The following is a 25,251-nucleotide window of genomic DNA, read 5'->3' as shown; positions in this document are numbered from 1 at the left end:
TTTGTACAGTGGTCAGGAAATGTCCTGGGAAATGAGAAGAAGTAAGAACTGAAGTTATTTCTTTGCTAAGTCAAAGCCACCGTTCCAGCCACCATTTCCAGAAACTATTAGCAATGAAATTCAAGAAAAAAAAAAACCTTGAACATTCACATCAAATGATACAACTTTAATTTCTAAAAGGTGATAAGTACTAAGAAACTGATCTAGTTGACAGGCAATTAATCCTCCTTGCATAGTACATTTATCTCCATGGGATATCAAGATTTACAACATTTCAGAAAAACTGGCACCTAAGTGAGCAAGCAACCTCAATCCTATACAAAAGTTACAGACAACCTATAGGTTTCCAAGTTTCACTTTGTAATTTATGCAGAGAATGGCCTTTGCTGTGTCCCCATCTATCCCACAGTACTGTATTCTCTCACTGCTTCTGGGCAGAAAACATAAAAGGCTGCAACCCACACTGATACAGTAATTCACAATAAACTGGCTCATTCTATTGAAACTTGGCCTTTCTGAGGTCAAATACCTCAAGGTACTTAGTTATGGACTTTATTTTTTTATGTAGGATGTGCACCTCATAATACTTGGGATTCCTTAATAAATATTTTGTCCAGAGGATGTTCAATCCTTCCCTTGAGAAAGCTAAAGGTGAGGCTTCAGTTTCAGAAGTGCTCTTGACACTAATCTAAAATAAGCACTGAATCTTACAGGAAGCCAAAAATTTTTAACTTGCTTAACCAGCTTGCTAACAAGACAAGAGTAAAAACACTTCTTCATATAAAAAAAATTGAAAGTTACATTTTGCTGTATATGTTAGACATATCTACAATGGATTTTTTCCTTTACAGAATGATAGTTGGAGAGGAGCATTGTACTTACATCATCATTAATCCCTTTTTTCTAGTAACTTGTGTCCTGATTTTCAAAAGCACTGATTATCAAGCACATCCTAGGTACTGAATGGCAGCAGCAGGCACTCAGAACTGTCGAAAATAAACTATTAGTACTTGTACTTTTGCTGCAAATGCACCATTTGAAAACAGTTCACTTGAAAATGGGTAACTTCACCTTCTAGTGAAAACCACTCTTGTAGTGTTTCAGAATGTCTGAGATAACTATTACCAGTATTTGCTTAATACACTATAGTGGATCACGGTCAAAATTAATGCCAAAAAATGAAGTTTATGATAAATAAACTTTGAAAAAATTTATACAAGGCCGTAAATAAATAATTTGAACTTCAGTCTCAGTAAGAAGTAAAACAGTATGTCACATGACAATATCATCCTATCTAAACAATACAATCTTGCTATATTTTATTGCATAATAATCTGAGAGTAACATCTTAAGTAAAATATGTAAAGAAACAAAATCATTAGATTTACTTTCTTTAATATTCAACAACCAGTTCTTTGTACATAATCCAATTTAAAGATAATATAATTAGCACTTCCAGCATTAACAGTCTGTATTTACAATGAATGAGATGGGGTAGATAATCTAAAGAGTATTCAAATCTGTATGAAACAAATCAAAATACGAAGATTTACAGTAGTAGGCTCAAAATCCAAGACTTTTCCATTAATGGAATGCAATTTTAAAAGGCTTTGTTGCCTTTATTACTTGTAAGGGTTCCTGAAATGGTTATTTAAACAGCTGAAATCTTCAGTAATGCCTTCATTATTTGTACATGACATTAAAAATTCACTCCAATACTTCTATTTTTTACTTGCTTGTAGACCAGTCTGAAATCTGATGAAAGGATAACAAGGAAGTTTACTATATAATCCTAATTTCATATTCCTGAATGCAACGGTTGGAAGTAGATGATGTCAGTCCATTCCAAGGGTTATGTACACAAAACTTAGAAAATGTTCTTCACTCTTGCATAAAATGTGTACACAGTATCAGTGAGTGGGGGACTTCAAAGTTTGTATGGGCTGTTGCTGGCATGGACCTTTGTTGGTTGAAAATAAAATACCTTTCACTCTATTGTTCTGGTAGCAGTTTTACAAGTTAATCATCAATCCCTGGTGTTTCCCCCTGTTGTATTCTGGAGGCTATTCTAATGGCTTCTTCCAGAGACTGTTGTTCTCCAAGCTGAAACAAACACATTTAAACAGAAAGAAATCCAAAACATTAAACTTAGATAATAAATGCATCAAAAAAAAATCTAGATACCAAACAACACCTCAGCCCAAATAAGTGTGATCAGTATTGTCACACCTCTCCTGGATGATCATATATACCAGGAGCTATCTAATCAGCATGACAATTAAGATAACTGCTGATAGGAGATGACGCTGCGTTCCTATGTAACCACCAAATACATGTGCTTCAAAGAACTGCTGCAGGATAAACACACTTCATGACCCACCTAGTAGGTGATATCTTACTTGGCAGATATTACAAAGTTCAGACCAGGCACAGAAGTCACAGTGGCTGTTGCATTACATTTTATCACTGGTAAAGCAAACAAACATCTTCATTTTTCTTAACTCTCTTAACAGAAAGTCAGTTCTTTGGAACACCACATGACATTCATTTATAGAAGAAGTGTACATTTATTGCAGGATACCAACTGCATAAAAAGCTGGTGTGATGACACTGATTCTACAGTTAGTTTAGAGAGGAAATTATCTGGTACTAAGATAACCAACCCTGAATAAATACACCTTGACACAATTTTGGGAAGGAATCTATGGAGTTTGATAATATGCTCATGGGAACACTGAAGAAAACCTCGGCCTGTAAAGCTGGCCATTACCTACTGACTCAGAAGAAATACATAAAGGAGTGTGAAAGGTAAAACCCAATTGTTTTGGTTCAATGGGACAATTCTAAGTATCACTTGTTATTTTTACAGTCATTGCATATTACATTCTGGATCCACTCAAATCAAGACCTCTGTTTTCACCTCGTTAGGATGTCAATAGAACTATCAGGCTCCTGGCTTTACCAGTACTTAGAAACCAAATGGATTAATTTGTTAGTATTGAAGTACAAGAGAAAAGCCAATTAAACCCTCAGGAATAATCAATAGTATTTTAATTCAAAAATCTCTCTCTTCTATTTGTGTGTTTTAAGTCTAATTAATGTAAAGAGACTTAAGTTATTGCTCCATTGCTGGTAACAGAAGAGGGACTTGTGCAGAGTGCCTGTTTTCCTTTCATTCAAAGGACCCTTTGAGCTACTTTTTTTCTTGCTCTCATGCAAAAATTGCCTTCTGACATGGTTTCTCTTACAGGCAGTTTTGATTAGTGCCAACTTAGCTGAAAAGAGAGGAGTTCAGAATTCAGAGCTTCTCAACTTTCAACAGCATCTGACTTGCTACTTTCCATTTAACAAAGGGTAAAATAACAATCTCTTGTTTCTGCTTGAGGATATTAATACTACTCCTTTCAATCTGAGCTCTTAAGAGCTCTTTCATACATAGAAATTACCTTTTCCTGACAGTGTTTGAACAATGTGAGGAACTATTTACAGAGACTGTTTGTACTGTGCAGGTTTGGCACATAACAGAAGGTCACTATTTCCAGAGATTTCTGATTATTAATTTCTATATAACTGTTTGCACTACTTTGCTATTAGCATTTCGAGGTTCAAATAAAAAATTTTCTAATTTTGTAAGTTCATAGCAATTTATCCTTGAGAGTTTGGCTTTATATGTGTCAATCCTGTATGTAAAGCTGAAGGATGAACAAAAGCACTTTTTCACTGAAAACCTGAGTCCATTAACTACTTGATTGACCTGAAGTTTGGACCTCCCCCAGCCTTCCTCTTTTTTCAGAGTTCTGCAAGTAGATTTGGAAAATCAGATGCTGTTTATTCCTCTTCCTAACCCTGTATGTCACTTTAAATACGAGATCACACAGTTGTGGGCTATCTTCTTTTCAGAGAAACCAAACTTATTCAAATAATTTTGTTATCTGACTAGGTAGTTTCTAGCTCTAGAAGAAACGCTCCAAAAAATCATGTATCCCCATCTTACCTGTACTGCAATTTGTGTCCCATTGGATGTAGCCAACAATGTGACAGGTCTAGTTTCTGTAGTCACTAGATGGTGTCCGTGCTGCTGGTGTCCCATTTCTGAGGAGGCACTGTGAAACGCTGCTAGGTCTTGGGCCACAATTGCAACCTTCAGGACAAAGGGACACAATCACCTGCCTGGCAGATCTGTTCCTGCTCCTTACCTCCTACCACCACTGCCTTCACAGTTACAGTTAAGGCTGGGATCACCCATGAGCATAATTGTATTGTGTGCAAGAGAAAAGTCGCCATAATTGTGTTCTCCAAATTATCTACTAGTTCTTAAAATACAAATATCCTCAGGACTGCAGCAATTCAGTAATGCACCTACAGACCTGTGATTATCTACACAGAGATTAACAACTATCTTCATTTTCATGTAGTGCAATTTTAGAACAGTACAATGAACGTTAACTTAAAGATAACATCCTTTTAGTACTAAAAAGTTAGCTGTTTTATCTGTACATTAAAAAACAACCCACAGATTTAGACTTACACAAATGTTTCCCATCTGCCAAATAAATTACAGTCCCACAATATGAACCAATGAAATGACAGTTCATACTGGATTCTATACTTAGTTCTGTCACACATTTACTGTGTGACTTTGGGGAAAAAGCTTGGCATTTCTAGGTGTTATTTTACAGACACCTAAATGAATCATTGGACTGGTACCTCAGATTTTTTTTCTTGGTGCCCACTTGTTTTTATAACATTCCACCTGCTGATGTACAGCCCTGGGTAGAACACATCAGGCACTTAGGAGGGGAATGTGCTGGGCAGGTGCTGGAAACTGCTGAGCTAATCTACATCAGTGCCAGGAGCGCGATGGCTCAGGGCCCATGTGCCACGGCTCCTCAGGGACACGAGGCAGCTGTGCAGGGCAGTCTCACCTGCTGTCCCTCGGTGCCCTCTGCAGTGACCATGGCCACCGAGTGCGTTCCGGCCGAGGAGATGACGGCGTCGTGGGCAGGGACTGTGATGGTGGTGCCATCTTGTGTCACCATGGTGATGGTGTTGCCGATGGCCTGCATGTCTGCCTGCGATATGTTCACCTGCAACACACAGAGCTCCTGAGGCAAGGCAGGGGCTGAGCGCTGCTCCAGCCACAGCCCTCACTCCATCTGCCTCACCGGCTGGCATCCAACAGCTCGCGACCTTCCAGACACACTTACCTGTTCACAGAAAACAATATGGCTCTCATAGTACGAGGGTGGCATATCTAATCCCAGAGCCTACAACTCCACGTTAATCAGAGTGCATCCCAAATAACAGCATAACAGATTATCTATGCATGTGTCTTCCACAGAGGTCAATGGGATTTAAGGTTGTACCACCTGACATACTTTGATCTTGATGTAAATACTAAAAGAGCCCTATGATGGCTTAGAATTTAAGCCACAAACAAACAATTCATAACAAATTAATGATATAAATTACTGATGTCTCCAGTATAAATGCATTAGGGCATCAGATACATAATTTGATGTCTGATTTACAAAGTAATAAATCCCAGAACTGAAGTCAAGCTGAAAGACAATTTAAATGTGTAAGAATTCTGTGTCAAGGCTTCTGCAGGCCTTCATTTAAAAGGGCAAAAATGCCAGTTACTTAGTATTGCTGCAATTTCCAATGTCCTGGCAATAAAACAGGCCCCTTGGATATTTTATTTCAGTCTGAATTCAGAATATATCTTTCATATGTTACTGGTATTTCAGTTGCCCTGCCAGCTGATATAGAAATTTTTCCCCCAAAAGCCTACAATATACTGCCACAGTGAATCAACAGAGTTGTGTTGGAATCCCCTTCCAAAGAAATTTCATATGAAATCCTTAAAAATATATATCCATGGAAAACCTTAAAAAAAGACAGCCATTGGAATGTTCCAGTGGAAAATAGTATCAAAGGATTCCTTATCCTTTCGTTTATGTTAGAAACTGCACACTACCAACCAAACTGCTTGTGAAGGAAGCACCTGGACTGAAAAGACTTCCCACCCCTCAACCCCCCAGAGTGTGGGCAGTCAAGACAGTGAAGATGCCCATCAGTTTTAACAGCATAATCTGGGAACTGTGGGAAACCTCAGAAACAGGCTGTATATACAACAGTTGTTTAAACAGCCCTTTTCAAAGTGACAAAGATTAACAAGGATATACCAGTCCCCTAACTTTGTATTAATACAGTTTCATGTGTCAGAATATGTGGTTTCCCTTAGGTATTCCACAGGAGGCACAGCCCTAAGATATCCTGACACAGCTCCAAAGAAGCTGCTTTCCACCAACATTTATCCAGAATCCTGTGTGATTTCAGAGAGCCCATGGAGCAGCCACCAACCCGTGCCTCAATTCTTGGCATGGTTTTGTCAGCAGGTGACACTGCAGATACTCACATGCTGGGTTCCATCCTGGGATATTAGTGCTACTTGTTGGCCTAATCCTGACTGAGTAACTGTAGCAACCTGTGCAGAAATGACATCTTCTCCCTCTACACCTGTCACGTAGGTGATCTGGGAGCCTTTGAGCACATCTTCACCTTGACCTATTGGACACAAAGAAGGCATAGGATACTTTTCATACTCTAAATGCTCCCAGGAGAGTAAATGACAGGGATTAAGTCCCAGTCTTGCCTGAAGGTTTTAAACACTCCAACAGAAAAATTTAGTGGAAAGATGAGAAAAATAAAAGGAGGAAAGATACCAGAAGCAAGTAAGAAAGTCTTATTTTGGGAACACGGGGTATAATCTTCTAGCAATGAGTTTAAAGACACATAAATACTACATATACATTTAGTTTGTAAGCAAATATTAGCATGTGATAAACATTTCTAATTTATTAAATGTTAACCTCTGCATTCAAGGGACTCCATGCAAACACAGCTGGATTTTTTTTTAAGTTATTAATTAACAAACATACAGAAGAACATAGTGACATGCCTTTGTGTGAAGATTTAAGTAAATTCATTATCTTGATAAATGTTTAACCTCAGCAAATAAATGTTATCATTTCTTTAAAAGAAGGAATTAAGCTATAGTAAGTCTGCTTGAGGCATTCAGTGCAGTTTCCCACAAACATGTAGCAAAACAACTTTGCTAACCAAAACAGTTTGTGCAGATATTTCCGATCTTCAGGCACATCCAAAAATCACAATTTGACAAGTTGTTTGTCCTATCACAGTATTTCCTTCAGTCTGATCCTTTACACTCATAGGATTCAATACTCATGATACCACGAGCAGCAAACTCTGCAGAGTACTGCAGCACAGCAGCTCCTTTTCATCTCTGCCTCTAGGACAGTTTACAAAACTGCTCTAAACCACAGCAAACCAGCCTGTATCACCGTACTGCAAAAACAGATTTTTTTTCTCAAGGCACAGCCTTTACTCCCACACAAAAGATTGTCACCAGCCATGGTGTTACATATATACACAGTCTTTGAAAAATCTGTAACAAAAGTCCGGTAAATTGTAATCAGCTTAGAGTCTCACTGGTCCCTTCCCCACATTCATATTTTTAGCAGGTTTACTGAGACTGCAACTCAAATTTCTCTCTTAACCCCATGACTGCTATAAATGAGTTTATTATCTGGCCAATTACCATGCAATTTCTGTTTACAAGTTGCCTATCACTCTAAAAAGTCTTACAGAGAAATTAAGATATCTAATTAAGAAATCTTTAAGTACTTTTTATCTATGTTTTCATTTCCTTGGCTATCAAAATCCCCCAGCAAAATACCAACCACTTTTGTTTGTTTGTTTTTTAACAACTAGAGACTCAAAGGCTGCAATTCTAACCTGGAGGGGGCTCAAAGAAAGCCTCTTGTTCTTCCTCAATGGGCTCAGTGTCGTTGTGCGCTGTCCGTTTGTGCATAGCAAGGGTAGAGATCTGCTTGTAGGTCTTCCCGCAGTGATTGCAGTTGTAGGGTTTGGAATGAGTATGTACAACATGATGTTTGTATAAACTGGAATACTCTGTGAAACGTTTGTCACAGCCAGGAACTGTACACACATAGGGCTTCTCCCCTGCACGGCACAACAAAAGGTAGAAAGAGAACTTTGTTCAGGATGCACAGGAAAAAATATCACAGCAAATGATATTTAGGGACAAACCTTCATTGCCAACCATTCCTGAATTTCAAAGGCAGCAGAAAAGCTCAATCTCACAAGTTTATCAATGCAGCATCTTACTGTCTCTTGAAAAATGACTGCCAGTAAATTTGGCCCATTTTTCTCCCCATCATTCCATCTAAAACATCCTTCTGATAAAGGCAGAATGATACAGGCTGAAAACTGCAATTTCAGTTTGTCATTGTACTTAGAATTCTGTTATTTTATTACTGGAAGCCCCACAGTTTTCCTCAATGATCAGATACATTGATTGACTAGTATCACTTTTGAGTATTGAAAGCTCTGAGGAAATCCATAGGAAGCATGTGTATAAACAATTATGGTTTCATATAAAAAAACCTTTCATTTAAAAATCAATGGAACAAGTGTCCAAATTCCATCGTAAACTGAAAATATAAACTAGATATCAAACGTTACACCATGAAGCTTGTCTGTGTTTCTATAACATACATAATGCTGCCAAGCTGATATGGCTATGACTGGCTTTTACATTTTAGAATCTTCAAGTTTGTGCTTATTATTTCTGCTCACTAAATAAGTATTCTGCTCACTAGATAAGTATTTTCACATCTAGTCTATAAAAAAGGAAGTTTTGACTACAGTTCCAGCAGCAAGGAAAATACAGCTGTGATGAAAGGGTGACTCATAACAGTGAGCCAAAGTTAAGCTCATACTTGTCCTTTACTGGTATTTATTTAAGAAATAGCTCACAAGGGAGGCAAGCCGAGAATCATATTAAGGATTCAGCCCAATGCCCAGTTTAAAAAAACTTTGTAGCCAAACCAAAATTATTCTGCCTTGACAGCAAGGTAGGAAATCTAACTGCTTAAACATCCTCAGCTGAGGGGAGAGGAGGCCCAAACAGAATTACCAAGCCCAGTCATAGAAACATGACTATACCCAATTACAACACACCAAAACATTGCTCACAAAGAGAACGACACAGCCTCCCGCCAGCAGATTCCACTTCAAAATGCAATAAATCACTCATATACCTGTGTGTATTCTCACATGATTCTTATAATTAGTTGCACTGGCAAAAGCTCTCCCACATCCTGGCTCTGTACAGTAATAAGGCCTTTCGCCTGTGTGTGTCCTGATGTGAACCTTTCTAATGTTAGATGTTGTGAATGACCTGCCACATCCTTCAAAGGGACACTTAAAAGGCCTTTCACCTGAAAAAGAAGACAAGAAAAGGTGCACACGGAAAGGTTACAAAAGAATGAAAATCCTAAAATACACTTAGACATGAATTTAGGAACCTAAAGCTACCTAATTTTATCAGTGAGATCCTCAGTCAGAAATACCATGAACACGTCATTGTCAAGTATTCTAGTTTAGCCAAAATGAAAAATATTCAGGAAAATCATACAGTCTGTAAGCTAACTTATGAAGCATTTAGATTAATACTTTAACATGTATAGAACAGACTCAGTTGCTTGAATTAGCTCGCACACTATCCATAATCTAGCAACTATTTAACAACCTCCCTAATTCATACATATATGATCCAAACCAAGTGTATCATACCACTGACATTTGTCAATTGTTAATTCTTCAAATGAAAAAAAATACCTCCATGGTTTAACATATAACCAGGATAAACACGGATTAGTAAAACTTGTTATTGAAAGCACTTAACCTTAAAAAAGAACAAACTTTCTAAAGAGAAGCAGCCATGAAACTCAAGTTTCAAACCCCCAGACCAAAGCAAATCACAAATACAGGTTCTTTTAGAGTAAGTCTTTTTGTCTAACATAAGTTTAAGCACAGTAACACACATCACTGCACCAAAGCATTTCACTGTGAATAGCAGACAAGACCAACCAATAACACTCCAACAACCCTGACCTTTCAGATCTACCAAAGCACACAGAGAAGAAGAGCAAGGGGGGGTTAAATTTGGACACATTCCAGCCACTGACAGGATGTCCTGGGGTAATTTCCCACTTCCAGAGCCAAGTACATTCCACACACACTGTGCTGCTTACCAAAGAGCAGAACACTACTACAGATACAATTGTAGATTATTAAAAATAAAAGAACAAGTCCTGATAGACAGTAATACCACGAAACTCCAAAGCAGTTCGCTCCTTGGCAGAGGAAACTACTATTCACTCCTTCGGGCAGCTGTTTTGGGAAGGATTTCCATCTTCCTGCCAAGGCAGTGTGTATTCCCCGTACACCTCAGTGTTGTGTTACCATGGCTCCCCTAATCCTAGCTTCAGCCAGGACCCCAAACACATCCCAAAGCAGCAGGGCTGCAGAGCCAGCCCCACCCAGCAACAGACCCTGCTCCAGAAACCGGGACACATCGCTCTGAAACAATGCCCGCAGGAATGTCACCACACCGGTCCCTGGAGGGGCCTTTTCAAATTCTAATGTGCTTCCTAGCAAAGCGACCTGTTTCCAGGTGACAGCGAATTCCAAGTCTAGAGATGTAAAGGCTTGAGGCTCTACCCCACTGCAGCACAAGCACCATCCACAGCAGCTTTCCTGATGCCAGAGCTGCGTGTCTGGGGAGACCATGGAGAAAGCCAAGGCAAGCAGTTGATGGCACTGAAAGCAAGACTTGACTCTACTCCAAGAGGGGGTTAAAACTTCTGGTTAAAACAGGCAGAAAGTGAAGAAAGTGCTGACCCTGATGTACCTTCTAAAGAAGGGAAAGGTTTCTGAGCCGTGGGAGGGAGTGGCAGAGCCCAGACCTGCCTGCTGCAGCTTGCACAAGGCATGAGCGCACGCTGCTCCATCCACCTGCACAAAGCTGGTGCTGCCCTCTTCCTCTCATTCTTTATCTTCCTGGAAACTCATAAATCTGAAATGAGACACCTCTGGCCCCTGGTCTGCTGGGAGATTATGATTCTATTACTCAAATTGTTCAGGTGGGTAGGTTACATAAGGCTGGCTCAAGTCTTTTGTCTCAACTGCTAAACGGAGATTAAATTACTACACACCTTCTGTGGCCATAAAAAAAGAAAGAAAACAGTTCACAGCTAATAAAGCTGTCTGTGCTACAGAAACCTTTCAGTTCATAGTATGTACTTGATGCAGTGCATCCTCTTCTAGAGCTGATATGTGTTCACAAAAATGATGTTTAAAAATCAAGATAGCACTAATCCAAACAGAATCTTATTTGTGTATGGAAGTCCAAGAAAGGCAGGAATATCTTAATGTAATCCTGAGTTTTCCCAATTTTTATTGCCTATATTTACACCCCACCCTCCATATGATATTTTTAATTTGAAAAAAAATCCAAACCCCTACTTCTTATTGTTTCTTCTTGACTCACAAAGATTCAGACAGTTGAGTGGAAAAGCTCATCAGTGTTCTAGCAGAGACATAAATATATTTAATGGAACAGGTCAGCAAGATTGTCCTTCCTACATTTAGGGGTTGTTTTTCTTGAAGATCACAGGCACAAAGGAGTCATTGTGCAATCTTGTTTACATGTGTGTGCATACACAGAGTTTTCCAGAATGTAGTGTGCTGTCTAGAATTTGTGGTTTGGCTTTCAATTTAATGTTTTTAGACAAAATGTAAGGTTTTATTTTTTGTTTAGTTTTAGAAGCTGTTGGTTTTCTATGACATTTTGGTTTTTCTGCTGGATGAAGAGATGGGAAATGAGGATAACAAGCTCAGAATATCAACCTTCATAAAGCTAGCATGTGAGTTATATTAAAGCACCAAAACTGAGGAACACTGAAGCCATTTCTAAAAGGCAAGACATATTACTGAGGAAAAGTTCCTTTTCTGTTACAGCTGCAGATGAAGCTGTAAAGGCAACGAGTGACTCAGTGACAATGTAAGTGAGGCACTGCTAAAAGTTAGTGCATTTGCAATAGCAGTGTGAATGCTTTAGCACCTTTTCCAAGAAAAGCATGCTGGATTTAATGCTTACCATGCTGAAATGAGGCTGAACTCACTGGGCTTCAGAAAGAGAATACACACAGGCTGATTTTGTCAGTATAAAGTCACAGAATGAGCAAAGAGAAAAAAACTAAAAATCCACCGAGGTGAATTAACAACAGCGTGTGCTGCCAGTACCTGTGTGGGTCCGAATGTGCTTCTGCAGGTCTCCAGAAGTCTTGAAGGATTTGGTGCAGTTCTCCTCGGTGCAGCGATAGGGCTTCTCCCCAGTGTGTGTGCGCACGTGGCTTTTCAACCCGTACCCTGGGAGCACAGAGCAGGGGAGCAGGCATCAGCACAACACAGGGTACCAGCACCCGTCACCAGCAACACCTGGGCTTGCTGTTCCACTCAGCAGTGTTCATGAGGCAAATTTACTCTTTCATTCTTTGCAAGCTCTTCATTCTACCCTACAGAGCACCAGAACTCTAGATAACAGTTTAGAAATTATTTGATTTTTTTTTATTATTTGATTTATTTCCATAATTCTTATCCTTCCCTTCAGAAGGATAAACTGCAATTACGTGGACAAATATTTATTCTGCCTTCTGAAGAAGCCATATGCTGTGCATTCCATCTAGTTTTTACCTCTTCCCACTACTAAATGTCATCAAAATGACATTTAATTATTTGCTCACAGGAAAAGCAATAACCACTAACAAAGTCAGCAGTAAAATCACATATACAACTAAGATATGGTTGTATGTGTGATACATATACAAGATATTGGTGTTAACTAAGAGCAGTCATAGACACTCATTCTCTTTAAGATTACTTTTAGGAACTCACCATCATCAAAAACTTTACCAGTCTGAAGTGAACTATGGATCAGGCCCTCTATAAATTATTTTGCAATGAGCATTTAACCAAAAATTTCGTTTCAGCACTTCCCTGAAAGGATAATGACTAAAGAAGCCTGAAACAGCCATTTTAGAAAATGAACCTGAATTTCTCTTGTATCCACAAGTGATGTATAAATTTGTACAAAATAAAGTCTGTAAGAAAATGACTGCTTTAAGTCTGTAAGAAAAATCTGCTTTAATTTATTTCAGGGAGAACAGTTAGTTCTCCCCAAAACAGCTGAAATTCCTGTTCTTGATGTTTTTAAAAGCATGAAGCATGTTAACCAAGCTGAGCATTAATTCACATTTATATCTGAAATAAACTCAATTTCATGACCCAGCCCAGGAGAGTTCTTAACATTTAAACCAAAGACTACTCAGTACTTAAAGTGAACTTTGTCCAAGGCAAGGATTGTTGAACTACAATAGTACTATGGCTCTGACCAAAAATACAGTATTTATAAACAGACAGCTGTTTTTAGCCATACATCAGTGTGTTGCAAAGGAAGAGAGTATTTAATTACATAGTTTTGAAATCCCTTTACAAACACTAAGCAATTGAACTTGGGTGCAGCCCCTTAAAAGTGTGGTTGTTTCTCTTTTGACTTTTTGCATCAGTGTTTATTTTGGTTGTTTCTATTCAAAGCAATTGCAGCAAATTTATTAGATCAGATTAAGTTATTTCAAAAATACCTTATAGAAAAACCAGAGCATGATACTAATTTACATTCCAAGTAAAAGAATAAAATTTGAAACAAGTTTTATTTTCTTCCACTTTCTTCCATGTTTCATTCCTCATAATTGCATTTTGCACAATCAAATTCGATCTCAGGGAGAGCATCATTTACGAGCAGAGTAATCTGTACAAATGGAGAGTTCACTTCATGACAGATATCACTCTGATGTAAATTCAATAAAGAACACTTAAACCAGCATCTTCTGCCAAAGTTCCTTTCAAATTTAGACCAGGAGATCAGGAATCTGCCCCTAGCCGACAGGTTCAGCTTTCTATTATCACCTCATTTAACTTTTGCTGTTAGTTTAATGTTAAGAAAGGCCTGTTTGTAACATTTAGTTTGACTGTAGATGACAGATGAAGAGTGAGGGAAGTGTTGAGTGCTTCACCTCCATCCCCCTTCAGTAAGAGTTAAATCTTCTGTCCTTTCTATTGCTGCACTAGCTGAAAATGTGACTTTTTTTCCAGTTGTCCCAACCAACTCAGCAGTTAAAAAAGGCATTATTAAAACTTACTTTATTCACAGACAAACACTAACAAGCAGGAGGAGCTAGTCTGCACAAGATTACCTGTTGCAAAGGCTTTGCCACATCCAGGATGTTCACACTGGTATGGTCTGTCCCCTGTGTGAGACCTTTCATGCACCTGTTGACATCCAATACAGTGACTTAATGAAATGCTGTATATGGTTACTCCAGCACAGAAACAGCTCATTCTCAAAGCTAACATATTTTATTTATCTTACTAAGATTCACACTGAAGTGTCTGTTTATGTCAGTGATGAAAAAGTAACAAAATATAGTAACAACATTTTCCCTAAAGATGTCTCTTTCCAAGGTCTAACCTGATCCTGCCAGTCAGTTTGGCACAAAACACTTCTGTAAATGCATGCAGAGTTGCCATCAAGCACTACATTAAAGACAGGAGGTAAACATGCCTCAGAGCCCACTCCATCTGATTTTTGACTGAATGCTTCTAACGTTGCTCTTATATTGCATGAAAGCTCTACAGCAAGGACATCATTTTAACAAGTGACTCAAAGGCAGCCACTCAGTGACTCCTGTGGTCAGAGACAAAGCAGCACTGTGAGCAGGATGCCTCATCAGCAAGGGAGTGTGCCAGCCTCAGCTGCAATGTGAGCAGCCCTATACCCTTCACCATTTCAGTAATTCCTTCACCTAGTTTACAAAAAGGAAGAGAATTAAGAAGTTGCCATCTGTGAAGAAAAGATGTGCCATCTTTTCACTTTGAATATTAGTTTTGAACAGTCTCACTTTGTACCATGATGGTGAAATATTTCAAAACCTGGAATTTTTGCATGATCATGCATACATGTAAAGTTGATAAAGCAAATGCTGAATTCCAGAATTTCTGTGACACTGCTGGTAGGAACAACCTCACCATGCTGGCAACACAGCAGCTGAACATCATCCCAGAACACTAAGTAAACTCAGCTGAGCACCACCAATTTCTGTAAAATCAAGCCAATAAACATCTGACAAAACAGCCCCATTGCAACTGGCTCACTCTCAATTTCTATTACTTTTAATCACATAATCTTTAAAAAAAATCATATCTACAAAGCAGCAATGCACATTTTACTTCTTATCACCTTAAGATGGTGAGCAGTTGTGTACAGTTTTCCACAGCCATCATAATCACAGCGAAAGGCTTTCTCTCCAGTCTGCTGTGATTTTGCAGTCACTCTTGTTCCATGTCCTTGCAAGACAATCTTAGGTGAAAGAGAAAAAAAAACTTAAAAAAACCCCAACCACATACTAAAAAAAGAACAACCAAAAGGGATCAGAGAAGTTGAAAAGTTACACACTTTATTTTGCTATCAAGCCAGAGCTGATTCTGACAGGTTTCTTTTGTTTCCCTTTGCTTTGCTATGCCATGTATTTCTGAGCCTTCAATAAATAAACTAAAAATAAATAACTGAAAATCATAATGGAAACTGTAAAAGATATTTACTTGTACCTAGCAAATTTAAAAGCTTGCAATAATTAGTCAAATAAAGACAAGTTATTCATAATCACAGTGGTAAAATGACCAAATGAGTAGACAAACAAATCTTAGATTATATCTGAGGTGTTAGATCTGCTTCTAAGGGAAATTAGTTATAAATCAGACTACCTTCAAATACAAGTTCATGGAAAGGCCAAACAAGAATTCAATGTCCTTAGAATGAGCACTTTTTGAAAATGAAGGAAAGCATTTTGTACTTGGTCTGCCACCCATGTATTTTGATCTAGCTAATTGGAGCATTGTGAGCTAGGTTCTACTCTCCCTTGAGGTATGACAACAGGAAAATAAACAGCACAGCTTCAGGAGGCACCTGAAAGCCCTTGCACAGGCTCCTTCCTACACTGACATGCACAAAACATGAAGAAAACGTGAAGAACACAGAGGCAGAAGCCCAAACATCAGCACTTCCATACAACTCTGTGCAAAGCAATCAAGACTGTTTTATACAGTCTGTCCTTTCAAATCACCTCCCCTTTGTTACAGATCCAATTCTATTCCAAACTGTCAAAGAACATTTCACAGGATGGATGAGGAGACAATACTCTCAGCAGAAAACAGTGTCAGCTGCAGCAGGCTGCTCACAGCCATATCCAAATGGGTTCTGAGTATCTCTAAGGATGGAGACTCCTGAAGTGTGCTCCCAATGTTCACATTCCCAACTAATTCTTTTGGCAACTGAGGCTCTGCAGAGTGGCTCCCTTTGCTCAGTACCCTGCTCAGATTGCCCCTTGCCATCCCTGAACTCCAGACTGCTCCTCATGTGCCCTGCTGCAATGCCCTTCTGCAGATACTGAGGATGTTAAAATTCCCCACAAGGATGTGGTCCTGTGAACACAAGGCTTGCTCCACTTGTCTGGAGAAGGCTTCATCCTCTTCCTGACCATGACCTTGTGGCACAGTCACCACCTCAGCACCCACACTGGCCTGAGCCCTCTCCCATCCCAAAGCCCTGTGCAGTCCTGCTGTTCCCTCTGGAAGGGCAGCTCCCCTGCTCTCCTTCCCCAGCTGGCCCTTTTGAAGAGCCTGGATCCCTCACCACAGCCCTTCAGCCATCTGAGCCCTCCCACCACAGCTCCCTGCAACAGCACACACCTTTATTTCCTCCCTCAGAGACATCACAAATTTCACTGCTAACATCTTTCCTACAGGTTCTTCAGAGAGGATGGAATAACTGTTACCTTCAGAGTTTTTGTAAGACTAAAGAAGCCAAGTTCAATACAAAATTTTTAATCAGCTGAAATGTTCAGCTCCATCACTTCAGAAAATCTCCTCTGACAAGAGAAAACCACAGAGAAAAAGGTCCTCCTGGATCAAGAAACCATTACTGATACTATTGTTTAACCTGTGACAGCATGAATCACAGAAATCCCTTCAATACATTAAGGATCATGAAAAAAACACTAGGTTGAGCACCTGCATTAAAGCACTAATTTTTTTTTTCTGTCAGTAAACCTGCTACTATTTCTTTGTTGTTCCAGCATATAAAAATATTAATATAAAAATATACTTGCTAAGTTCTGCCATAAAGCTCAAGTGTGCCAAAGGTGAAAAGAAAATGAAAACAATTCTGTAATGTGCTGATACCTGCAAGGAAAGAACCAGCCATAATCCTACCAATATTAAGATGGGTACAAAAACTGGGGAGGAAGCACCTTTCCAATAATGTGGAACTTACTGAGAGGAACTGTGTACTTCAAATACCTTTAAACAGAATGAATAAATAAATAGAATTTAAACCCCCTATTTTTAAGAGATCACAATTGCACCCTGATCTCAGAGACGTAACACAGGAGAAAAACAAAGATCTTGGATCAGATTTTTCTACTGCACACATAAAAGCAGAATCATATAACCCAAGTGTATATTATGAGCAGATGGGTATGACAGGTTTGAAAGGAAATAGTGAGATATCCATTTGGGCACACAGAGTCTTTTGTTTTCCCATGTAGAAATCACAAAGAGGGTTTTAGGCTTTTTTTCTTTGCTGAAACACCTTACTAACCACATGCAAGTCTGAGTGGCTGCTTAGCAGTGTGACATCTGTTCTGTTCCCTGTGGACTTAAAAAGTTTATAAATATACACCTATTTAATTCTACATCTAAATATGAGGCTATTTTATATATTAATACATATGAATAGAGAATGAGTTACAAGTAGGTATCTACTCAAATCAAGATATAAGAATGTTTTCTATTTTCATACATAACTGATACCCGTTGGCCTCTTCAATTGAAGGCCAATTGTAGTCACCTTATAAGGGTCAGAATTTGAGACTAAGCCTCACTACCTTTTTGAAATATTAGATCTTGTTTTGTTTGGAACATGCAGTACTCCACAGATTGGCACATTTCCATATTGAACATATGTTGCCATATATAAGATAAAACCACGTCCACATTCAGTTTGCTTTGGGACTGAAGCCAAAATCAATATTTAGGAGGATACTGATTACAAGTAATTTTGCTTAATAGGCTCTTACTTCGGGTAAAACCAACAAAGATTTTCACTTAGTCTTCCTTGAATTTTGCCTTTCATTGGAGTTGTATCCCTATTCCAGCCTACAAGTGCAAACCCTCTGAATTTCTTCATTTCCTTTTCTGGAACGTGGTCCAATACAGTAAATAATGCAAGTATTAGTTATTCTCTCCTTCCACAGTCATGCCACACAGGCAAAAGTGAAGTGTCTGCAGCTTTAAATATTGTGGGATCTAACTTGCAAAAGATTAAAAATAGAAAATTGGAGCTAACTGTGAGAGGTGAGCTCTAGTTATTCCTTTCACAGATGATGTATTTTGAACTTGGAAGAAGACATTTTTCACCCTTGTCTACTTTATTATTTCTTAAATTAAGCAAAAAGGAGAAAAGGTTTGCCCAGAGAAGCCCCATTCTCAATGCAATGACTTATCTATTTTTGATTTTCCACCTGAACATGTGGGGATATAGAGGTTTTAGTATTACTTTAGTTGTACATTTGAAGCCCAGAATACATTTTCTTTGTCTTTTCCTTTAATAAAATACATTATAATGCCAAATACCATTCTCCTTACATAATATTATGGATTCTTGGGAAAAAAGCTTGAGACTTAGAAAGTTGCACCTGTATTTTCCATTATCCTTTGAACTTTTACGTTAATCTTTTAACACTTAACATTACATTTCTGTGTACAAACAATAATCCAGAAGAAGAAATTGAAGTATTTTTCTGTCCTTTAAGGAAGTTCTCTAGGAGCAACACTCTTGATTCCTTATAAAACCTGCTGTAAAGGTCAGGGACCCTAACAGGGCAGGTGGAATCAAAATAAGTCATTAAAGAGAGAACAGTTCCAGACCTATGCCTGGAATGGTCTCTCCTAGAAGAAATTTAATAACTGAGACAGCATTTTTCTGCTTTAAATACTATCAAAAGTCAGCTCCTTCTCTGGAAAGAACTTCTGAAATACTTACACTCATACTGAAGAAATACTCAGCTCGGCTTGAAAAATCTTAGAAATCCAACATAATTTTTCATTACCTTTTAACAGGAAAACCCCCTAGACAACAGTAAGTATTAGAAGATCTTTTACAACTCTTTTGACTGGATCTTGTACAGAGTAAGATAAAATAATCTGTATAGTTTGAAATCTACAACTTCTGAAGGGTAGAAGCAAACCATAGTTCATGGCTACAGAGCTCCCTATCATGCACCTTGCTGGGCAGAAAAGACAAAAGAAATAAATATATTTAATTATTTTATATTAAGCACATACCTGCATTTTTTTATCTTGTTCATTTTCGCCTATAATTCCTGTGCTACTAACACTGTCATTTCCATCAATGGACACCTGAAAAACAAAGTTGAAATGTGAAAAAACATTCACATCAGTTACTTTTATTCATCTGAGAAACAGAGGGTTACAGACAGTTCCTGGGTTTGTTATTTCATAGCTCTCTAGCTCCCTCTGGGAACATGGTTATCCCATAATAACTGAACTTACACAAAAATCACCACTTGCAGCACTTGCATTACAGAGCAGGCCAAGTGAGCACAGCAAAGTTGGTTTATAATATGCTAGGAAAGGCTGCAGGAACTAAGGATGTTAAATTCATAGACTGACAAAAGTATTACAATAAATCAATAAAATTAACAATACTGAGTTCTGACAAAAAACCAAAAAATCCAAACATTTACTTCTTTTATAATAAAGATATCTCTCTCACTCCTTGTTAAGTAGAATGTACTTGTTTCAAACAGCACAACTGCTTTTTGAATCAAAATACCTAAGACAATGTGTTACATCACCATTTGAACAAGTCCAATTACAACTAAGTGAGGACTTTGGTATTGCTACATAGGTTTGTTTTTAAAGACAGTCTCCAGGAGGAGAAAGAGTATTGCTGTTTCCAAGGAGCTCATAAAAATATTTGAAAGACTGTTAGATGTTAATGTGAATTTTTTATTTAAATAAAAATGTAATTACCCAGTTTAAAAAAACCACCCCAAGCTCTTTGACAAGCAGCAGCTCAAAGAACAGCATGTTATTGGTCACTATATAAAAAATTAAAGTATACTTTGCATAGCTTCCCATTCCTAAATTGTCTCTGTATTAAGCACAGGCATTCACAATACTCTCTTCCTCCATTATATTCCAGGCTGAGATTGATGCACCTAAGCCTAGTCTAAGTGATTTTATTCTTCTCTAAAGCAGTTTGGCAGGAACCCTCCCTCCCAAGAGCCACAGCAGGCCCCTGAGATCGCTGGGGGTTGCGTGAAGCTCCTTGCCCAGAGCACCAGCCCCCAGCAGTTTGCTTGGAGACTGGCAGGAACTCATCCTACAAGAGGCTGTCACACTTTCCCTCTCTAAATTAGACAATTTACTTTTGGGAACTTTGAGCTAAAACAGTAATGAGGAAAGTGCCCAAGCAGAGGCAAATCTACATTACAAAAAGACTGAAAAGAGTGTCAGAAAGCAGGTAATTTATGGGTGTTTTTTTCAGAAGGCAACAATAGCTATTTTGGGACCTTCTCCCTCAGAACTTTTAAAGGAAGAGGGGAGAACCTGCCTAGAAAGAAGGCTTGAATTACTTCATCCTGAACTTCCTGTTGTTGGTAGAGAGAACTGCTGACATGAAATTAGAACTTGATCAACTACTGGAAACAAATGATGCCAACAGAACGTGTGTGCATGTGTTGAGGCATGCACAAATGCCAGCTCCTGTACTTTGCCAGCAGCTGAGATGGCACAGGAAAGCAGCTTATGGAAGGAAAGTATGTGCTGTAACCTCTTCACCATTTCATCACCTATTCACTGAGAGCAATGACCTTTTCTCCTTGCTTGCTTTGGGAGGATGGTGGCATTGACTCAGCCCAAAATTACAGGACTCAAGTGAAGTCTGCATGTGCTTTGCATGTTGTGGAAAGTGATACTTTCCTGCCTGAAGGAGAAGTGAGGGACAAGGAAAAATGTACATGTTCCACCACTCCACTGAGCTTCTGGGGAGCCTGCTTGGACCTCCATCACTATGATATTTTTATGAAAATCCTTTGCTAGGATTTTTCTCCTAGCTGAGAAGCCTCAGAAAAGAAATGTAAACAATAACTATCTGATGGCTGTGGAATGTGGTCTAGACATTGTTTACCAACAGGTGCATCTTTGATTAGTCCAAGGGAGTTGTTTCTACTTAATAACCAATCAAAGATCTAGCTGCGTCGGACTCAGTCACAAGCTTTTGTTATCATTCCTTCCTTTTCCTTTCCAGCTTTCTGATGGATCCTTTCTCTCTATTCTTTTTAGTATAGTTTTAGTATAGCATTTTAATATAATATCATAATGTAATAAATCAGCCTTCTGAAACATGGAGTCAAGATTCTCATCTCTTCCCTCATCCTGGGACCCTCGAACACAACCACAGACCTCTTTGTATGAACCCTCTTATATTCTACACTGATCCCGGGCACCCCACTGATCTTTGTTTCTGCCTGTTGCATAGGACAGGGAAACAAAAAAGAACCACCACTCTCTCTTCTTGCCCTTTAAGTGTTGAAAAAAAAAAGCCTTAAAAGAACCAAAGAAAAAAAGACACCCAACTTTAAACTTCTCTTTTGCAGTATTGTAAGAATTCTGGAAGGATTCCAGGGCAAATCTTTGAGCTCCTCCTAAAATGCTCTCCTTTATGCTAAAGAAAGATTTAGTCTGCCTTCAAATAAAAACACAAGAACATTTACATTGAGTCAAACTAAAGGCCATACTACTGCAGCATTTCACTTCCACCAGCAGCCAGCAGCAGATGCTGGAGAGCACTAAACAAACAGGCCAAGCATGTAGTGATGCATTCCCCATAATATTCTGCCAACCTCCAAGCAATTTGTGGTTTATGAACTTCCTGAACCAGAAGTCACATGTTTCTACCTAATAGCCTTGGACACATTTTTCTTCCATGAATTTATCTAATTACTCCTTGAATCCAAGGACAAATTAGTGTCCACAATATCCTACAAGCAGTGCTTAACTTTGAGCTGTTTGAAAAAGGATCTTCATTCTTCTTGAACCCATCACATGTGAATTTCACCTGGATGTTTCCCAGTTCTGAAATGGGTGCAGCCAATGACAAGTCACTACTCTTCTTTGATCTACTTAAAATTTTAGAAAATCCTATCATATACTTACCATGTGTATTTAATTTATTCCTGTACCTTGCTCAAGGTGTCTTAGCTGGAAACACCAGCTATGAAAAGTGTATCTTGCCTCACTATGAAATGTGCATGGATATGGAGAAGAATCACAAAACCACATTTCTTCTTTTAGGAGAGACCCAGGGTTCTGACCATTGAGCTAATATTTGGTTTTGTACCAAAAAACCCCCATAAACCAGTTGTAGTGCTTGGAAACTCACTTCTACTGACTGTCCCCTAAAGTTGCAGCAGTACCATTCAGAATAAGGTTCTGAGATGAAAGCTTGAAGAAAACAATTTTTCCTAAACAAACACACAAGTGCACTACAGAAAACAAATTCACATTACAGAATTAAAAAACCCATATTGAGTTAAATACAATGAAAATGCAAATTTATTTGCATTTCTTCTGTTTCTTCTTTACTTTCTTAAAACAGAAATTATGATTGATATAGCTGTTGGTTAAGAAGGGCAAAGTTGTGATTGATTTAATCTAAATGAAATAGTACCTGTAGAATGTATAAAAGCTTGTGATTACAGCTCAACTAACATTGAATTACCTTTTATTTTATGAAATGTTTAAAGCACAGCATCACAACACAATTTGACTGCCTGCCTTAGGATCTCTCAATTCTAACAGACAGAAGCATAATAAAAAGAATAGTGAATAAGCGATTTAATTATCCTAACTGGCCTCCCAAATTTTGACAACTCTTGGTGACATTAAGAGGACAGATTGTAAAATATATTCTGCTCTTTTTCCAGAGCAATACAAGCACTGATGGCAATTATCCAGCAACTGGGACACTGCTTAACTACAGAGTCATGGAAGTTGCTTCACCCATTACCATACTTACATCATGCTTTACAGAAGCCCAGTAAAGTGAACATGAATTCTGTGCATCCTACTACATTTTTACTATTGAAAATATGGTACAAAAATATTTTTTCTGAACTGTCTGATTGTCTTTTCTACACTTCATACCATGTGTTGCCCTTACTCAGTACACCAGGCCATACTCTTCCCATTCAGGAAAAAAAATTAATCCAGCAATAGTGCTGAACAAGAATAATCCACCTTGGTCTTTCTTTGCAAACAGTGCCCTTCCAAAAGACTCCTTTGCAATGCTATAGGATAGAGAAGATTATCATTTGGCTGTCTAAATGGTTTTCTAAATCCTACTCCAGTTCAGTGTTCAATCTTCTCTCCTTTTTATGGAACAACTGTGCACCAGAGCTGCTCATGACAGTGAAGCACTGTCATGGCAATTCTCTTCTAGGAGTTTGAGACTCTCCCAGTTACAATTTCCTTTCTTAAATGACAATTGGCTTGTGCTGCCAGATATCTTGTGCATTTTTTATATAACATGATGGCTAGAGAAAATGCCTTGCAGAGTACCTTGGCTGCATATTGCTCCAGAGCACTGATGGTGTCAGGGTCGATGGCAGCATCTCCTGTGTGCAGTCCTGCCACTGTGCCATCAGCCTGGATGGCCAAAATGGTGTCTGACTGTGGCATCTGCACCGTGTGGTGGATGTAGGCAGTGGTTCCATCCTCCAGCTGCACAGCTTGCAGGGCACTCTGGTCATAACTGTCTGAGGAATGATATTGCACAGTGTCAGGATTCTGAAAGGAGCAGCAGTGTGTTACATGAGAAACTACTGCTCTCCACAAAGTGTCTCCTGAAGTCACAGACACATACGAAACACATGGGAAATATAACCACTAGGATATGAGATATACTGTGAATAACACAGCAATTTGTTTTCAAGACAACACCTCCTATAGTTTTATTTCTACACTTAAAAAAGTACAAAAAAATTATATTGATCAAGCTTTCCTTACAAAGGAAATCAGGAATACAAATATGCTTTCCATTTCAAATCCACTTATGATAAAATGAAAATAATATAAGAGCTCTACGGATATCATTACTTCACATTTCAGAATTCACAGATCTCACATTTTAAGAAGAGAATCATGCAAATATGCAAAAGAAACACAAAATATAAAACGACTTTTAACAAAAAAAATTTCTGTATTACATTCTTTCCTCTTACTATTGTTGGTTGTAAAATGTAATTGTCACACTGGTTTAAGAGTCTTAAAATATATACTTGATCATTTTTTCTAGAGAAGTGGTACTATTTCCAAGACTAGTGTAATCTTCTGCAGAAACAGAAGTTATCATCTGCAATAACTACATTTGCATCCTTGACTGTCAGCTGTCACATTTTCTGCCCTACTGTCTAAAGGTATAAACTCACTTTAATGTGATCCTGGGCTAAATAAACAGTGAAATACACTGGGTTTGATTACATTTATGACATTGATTACATTATATGAGGCCCAAGTAAAGTCTCATTTCAACAATTTTGGGATGTCGAAGTTAAAGCTACAAGTAATTCACACTGGGAATCCATTAAGGTGATAGTTTTTAGAGAGAATCCTGTTAAATACTGCTGAGGTTCTGCTGGACACTGAGGTGACAAATCCCACTTGCCAGAACAGTTACCTTTGGAGGTGTGATGAATAAATGCTGTAGTTCCATCTTCCAGCTGAACCGCCTGTCCATCTTCCAGCCGCAGGCTCTCCCCTGCTCAGGAGGAACAATTACAGCACTTCAGCAAGACTTCAAAGAGCCCTCAGATGGAAAGATTAAACACTAAATACCCAGGATTACAAAATACCTGAGATCTCTTCATTATTACATCCATTGAAATAAGAAATCAAGCTATTATCATGACTGTTAATTACTTAATAGCAATATTTATCAGTAATACATTATTTTAGAACATATTTCTTGTATTATTGCACTCACTGCTTTTAGGCATAGGTACATGTTGAACATAAGCAGCAGAACCATCTTCTAATTGAATCACTTGGCCATCCATTAATTTACCATCTGAAATATACAGAATATTTTTAAGAAAT

At 38.4% G+C, this 25,251-nt stretch overlaps 1 protein-coding gene across 7 annotated transcripts in view; it reads right to left on the bottom strand.

Annotated features, from left to right (window-relative positions):
* Window positions 1-151: 151 nt before the first annotated feature.
* ZNF143 (zinc finger protein 143) overlaps window positions 152-25,251 on the bottom strand; it is a 36,021-nt gene continuing 10,921 nt past the window's right edge. For 4 of the 7 annotated variants that reach the window (XM_041415057.1, XM_041415058.1, XM_041415056.1 and 1 more), the window contains 13 exons: window positions 25,139-25,222; window positions 24,833-24,913; window positions 23,716-23,912; window positions 19,414-19,488; window positions 15,251-15,370; window positions 14,208-14,283; window positions 12,199-12,324; window positions 9,150-9,329; window positions 7,822-8,049; window positions 6,422-6,570; window positions 4,926-5,087; window positions 3,995-4,141; window positions 152-2,103 (listed from right to left, as the gene is read on the bottom strand). In XM_041415057.1, coding sequence (XP_041270991.1) covers window positions 2,020-2,103; window positions 3,995-4,141; window positions 4,926-5,087; window positions 6,422-6,570; window positions 7,822-8,049; window positions 9,150-9,329; window positions 12,199-12,324; window positions 14,208-14,283; window positions 15,251-15,370; window positions 19,414-19,488; window positions 23,716-23,912; window positions 24,833-24,913; window positions 25,139-25,222 — 1,709 coding nt within the window. In that variant the 3' untranslated portion in view covers window positions 152-2,019. The remainder of the gene's footprint in view (window positions 2,104-3,994; window positions 4,142-4,925; window positions 5,088-6,421; window positions 6,571-7,821; window positions 8,050-9,149; window positions 9,330-12,198; window positions 12,325-14,207; window positions 14,284-15,250; window positions 15,371-19,413; window positions 19,489-23,715; window positions 23,913-24,832; window positions 24,914-25,138; window positions 25,223-25,251) is intronic. The other 3 variants (XM_041415060.1, XM_041415061.1, XM_041415062.1) reach the window with 2 other exon arrangements.

The sequence above is a fragment of the Onychostruthus taczanowskii genome, unplaced genomic scaffold, assembly GCF_017590055.1.
Source record: "Onychostruthus taczanowskii isolate IOZ18803 unplaced genomic scaffold, ASM1759005v1 scaffold49, whole genome shotgun sequence".
In the NCBI taxonomy this organism is placed as follows: Eukaryota; Metazoa; Chordata; class Aves; order Passeriformes; family Passeridae; genus Onychostruthus; species Onychostruthus taczanowskii.
Note: the sequence above shows the minus strand (reverse complement) of the source record. Positions and strands in the feature narration are given on the sequence as shown.